This window comes from Crocuta crocuta, unplaced genomic scaffold (assembly GCF_008692635.1).
Source record: "Crocuta crocuta isolate KB4526 unplaced genomic scaffold, BGI_CrCroc_1.0 scaffold415, whole genome shotgun sequence".
NCBI classification, from domain to species: Eukaryota; Metazoa; Chordata; class Mammalia; order Carnivora; family Hyaenidae; genus Crocuta; species Crocuta crocuta.
The window spans coordinates 1576431-1580856 of NW_027531525.1; the positions used below are offsets into that span (position 1 = coordinate 1576431).

Sequence of the window (4426 nt, forward strand, 5' to 3'; positions counted from 1 at the left end):
CGCGCGCGGCGGAGTCCGAGTCTGCCGCTCGGTGATTCCGCGTCTCCTTACTCCCTCTCTCCGGTTTCCTCTCGAGGCAGGGACGCCCGTAGTTACTGACAGATCGTGGAAGGAGCTGGGAAAGACACCGTGTCCCTTTGGCTTCGCTTTAAAATGGGGGCCTTGGTTTAGCCGCCGCAGCCCCGAGGTCCCTTACGGCTCTAGCACGCTGAGGGGAGAGGGGTGCAGCTTTCACTTTTCGTCACTTCAGAGCTCCCTGAAAGTGGTGGAGGGATGGGATTCCCTGGGGAACTATGGCAGCTCGGGGAGGAAGCTAACCCTTCACCTTTACAACTGCGGTATTTAAGCTCAAGTTGAAAGAACCCTGGATCACAAGGGAGATGAGCCACAGAAAACGGAAGCAGGGGTGGGGTCTCAGCGCCCGAGAAAAGACCACCAGGATGGGATGGGAAGGGTCTGTTTAGGCAGCGGAGATTGTGTAAAGGGGCTCTAAGCATCGTGTTGTTTTACTTGTTTGAGCTTCCTCTGAATTGCGCTTTCCTCACTCACCTTCCAGGACACTACTTATGTTTTTGTTTTCTTCCTACTTCACCGGCTTTCTTCAGTCTCCTTGGATGGTTTCTCCTTTTCTCCCAGCTTCGTAGATGGCCCCAAGGGCAGTCTTTGGATCTTTACTCCGTGTACACACAGGCTTTGATCTTCTTCAGTCTGATGACTTCCAAAGTTCTTTCTCCATCCTAGACTTCTAACTTCGCTCAACTTGAAGAGCCTGCTCTTTCCTCTTCTCCTTGTATGTCTAGTGCACGATTCAGAGTTAACGTTGTCCAAACTAAACCCGTCCCTATACCCCACGTCAGACTGCCTCCCTGCAGCCTTCCCGGTCTCAGGCTTGCGTTGAGACTCAACTTCTTTCTCTCACACTCCAGGAAATCCTGTGGGTTCTATCTTTAAACGATTTCCAGAATCCAACCACTTCCGCCACCTTCAGTGCTTCAACCTGGAAGAGGACACTATCTTTCTCTTCCATCACTGCCGTGGTCTCTTAGCAAATCTCCCTTAATGCTCCACAGTTTATTTACAACGCAAGTCAGGATCTTTTTAAAAACCTAGATAAGATCATATCACGCCTCTACACAAAACTTTGCAGTGACTTCCCTCATAAGGTAGTCTGCAGGGCCCTCCCTAATCTGACCAATTAGCTCTCTGCCCTCACCTCCAACTTTCCCAACAATTTAGGAAACAGCAGCCTCCCTGCTGTTTCTTGAAAACACCAGGCACTTTCTCTTCAGGGCTTTTACATCCACTGTTGCTTAGATGCCAGATGCTCTTACCCCCAGATGTTGGCTTGGCTAACTCCCTCACCTCTTTTAAGGCTCTGATTAAATGCCACCTTTTCAATGAGGTCTACTTGGATCGCTGTTTCCCCAGCCTGCCCCACCCCCTTCACACTCCTGACCTTCCTTTATTCTGCTCTTTCCTCCATAGCAGTTCTCATCTAACATACTAAGTTTTCTTAACAATGTTTGTTGTTTTGTCTTCTCACTGTTAGAAGCTATGCTCCATTAGGCAGGGATCTTTGTTTACTTGTGGATCTCCAGCACCTAGAATTCTGCCTGGCTTTCAGTAGGCCCTCAATAAATATTTGTTGAGTGAATGATTGTGCAGAGGTCTCAAAATGGTGGCCCCCGAATCAGATTTTGCTCACGATGTTGATTTTTTAAATCAATGCCTTTTATTTATTTATTTATTTTTAGTTAATAACCACTATTGTAGAAATTTTGGAGGAATTTGGCACAAAAATCTATTTTATGTTGAAAAATCATACGATCTGGAACCACTGAGCCTACATTTCTGCAACTGGATGAAACTGAGTTGTCAGCTGCTTTTAGACAGTATATGAGCTTTCCATTTTGCTACAGTCCCACCCAGCAGCTCCACTAATTTCCATTAGCTGTCTTGGCTCCTAAAGGCATGTAGTTTGCAATTTCCACACTACCAGGCAATGAGAAAGTTCAACAATGTGCAGCACCCCTAGGTTATTAAAGGTAGGGATGATAATAAAAATATTGAATTGATAGGAACTGGGAACTGACGAATCAGGTCAGACATTGGATCATGGCCTTGGAAACCTACAGTGTCAGACACCAACCATTTAACTGCTGAAGTGGTGTGTGTGTGCGTGTGTGTTACATGAGTGTGCACACACGCATGCATGCGTGCATCCGCCGGAATAAGGGGCCAGGTTGGGGGCATTCAGCAAGTGTTCAGGCAGGGCTATTTACCAATCAGTACAGAAGATAAAGTACAGTATAAGAAAACAAAACTACTGGAACAGCCATGAAGTATGGAGTAGGTGAACAGGAGCCTTAGCTAAGGGGGTTGGGTGGGGAGGAGCAGCACAGTGGAGTCTTGAAGTGATGTACGGGCTGACTCTTTGCCCATGTCATAGTGCCCACCGGGTCACAATGACAGCAGGCTGCCTAAACCTCTGGCACTCATCTCTGAACCTCACTTTGCCGCAGGGAGGCACTGAACTGAGAAACTGCCTTGTAACAGGTTGCGCCCCTCTGTCTTCTCCCTTTCTTATATCAAGAGGGGAAAAACACGGAACTACCTCTACCCGATCTGGTCACCATACGCCTATTACCTTTACTGTTACAAATACCGGATCACCCTCCGGGAGAAGATGCTGCCTTGTTATAAGAGGTACTTGTTTTCATCTCTACTTGTAGTTGTTTATTATATAAACTGTCAGGAAAAATAAGAGAATCTGAAGGAACTATCCCGGTGGCAAGAGATAATAATAGCAAAATAGGGCAGAAGGCTGGCACGGAATTAAACATTTTTCCACCTGGCTGGCCTGGGAGAATGGAATAGGCTCATCCATGAGAAGATAGTGCGAGAGCCTGGTCCTATGTACCTGAAAGTTATGAACCCCTCCCTTTCTCAGATGCAGACGTAAACTAATTTGGGCCCCTTTTCCCAACCAGCATCATATATAAGGAACGGGAGGACTTGACACTCCGGCCCCGTTCCTGCCTTCAGTGCTCCTGAGTCTCCAGCAGGCCTCCAGGTGGTCAGACGCACCGAGCAGGGTGACCACGACCAGCTTAAAGAATTATACTCGGTAAGTGGTAATTGTACTCGGTAAGCACACTGGTGCTGTGCCAGGGTTGCTGCAATGACACCTTGCGGAGAGGGGGCATTTGCTAGCTGGAAAACAACTAGATCTTGATGCTCATGCAGAACAGCTACTGCTTTAGAAACAAGGATTCTAGCCCGGAGATATTAAGTCAAGTTCATAGAGCTGGTGGTGAGATGCAGGACGGGAAAAGAGGAGGTTGGAACATAGAGCAGAATGTATTGAGTTCTGGGACATAAAGTTGTTTAGATGGCAAGCGGGGACCAGAACCTGGCACTCCTCAACTTGGCCCTGGACCATACTACAGTAACATACCTGTGGTAAGGTGCATTTTAAATGAGAAATCGGAGAATTCAGAGAAAACTTCTATGATGTAAAAAAGTGGAAGAGCATGGTCAGTGACGCAGTAAACAGATGACACAGCATTGTTTAAAGAATAAGCTCTCCAGGGGCACCTGACTGGCTCAGTTGGTGGAACATGCAACTCTTGATCTTGGGGTTGTGAGTTCAAGCTCCATGTTGGGTGTGGAGATTACTAAAAAAACCAAAAAAACAAAAAAACCCTCTCGGATATAAGTTTCTGAAGGGTTGGTGCACCCCTCGGGTAAGGTTAGCAGGCAGAAATACTGCAACTCATTTGACTCCTTTCTAGATATCAAGGGAAACTCCATGATAGAGAATTAGGGCCTAAGACTAAGGGACAGAGTGGGAATTTGCTTCCTCTGACACAGGCAGACTGGCCCAAGATCTGATCTGAGGACTAGATGAGAGCAGGAGGAGACAGTTAATCTTCTGTCCCTTTTCCAGGCTGGGAACCTGACGGTGCTGGCTACTGACCCCCTGCTCCACCAAGACCCAGTACAATTAGACTTCCACTTCCGCCTCACACCCCAGACCTCTGCCCATTGGCACGGCCTTCTCTGTGACCATCGACTCTTCCTGGATATCCCATATCGGGCCTTGGATCAAGGCAACCGTGAAAGGTGACAGAGCCCTGATGGGAAAGCAGGGAGGGAGGGTGAGAGGGGAAGAGGCAGGAGGTTTCCTTGGATGTCATAATCAGGTGGTGGGCCTGCTAGCCCATGAGGGTGGATGCAGGAGCTGCTTTCACAGCCCTGAACCGGCAGGCAAACACGCCTGTGAGCTGAGCCAGGATCTGGGCTTCAGGGGACAATGGCTCATGGGAGGTTCTGGACTCCCGATTCAGAAACAGAAGTAGTTGAATAACAGGATGTGTCTTCCAGCTGTTGGTCTTTCTAGAGCAGTTCCTTTGCATGCACCTAC

The 4426-nt window shown here is 48.0% G+C and overlaps 1 protein-coding gene across 1 annotated transcript in view; it reads left to right on the forward strand.

The window, feature by feature from the left end:
- Positions 1-2337: 2337 nt before the first annotated feature.
- Positions 2338-4426, forward strand: part of OAZ3 (ornithine decarboxylase antizyme 3) — a 3375-nt gene continuing 1286 nt past the window's right edge. The window contains 5 exon segments of the mRNA XM_077772609.1: positions 2338-2349; positions 2540-2706; positions 2991-3051; positions 3053-3127; positions 3950-4125. Of these exon segments, the coding sequence (XP_077628735.1) occupies positions 2338-2349; positions 2540-2706; positions 2991-3051; positions 3053-3127; positions 3950-4125 (491 nt within the window).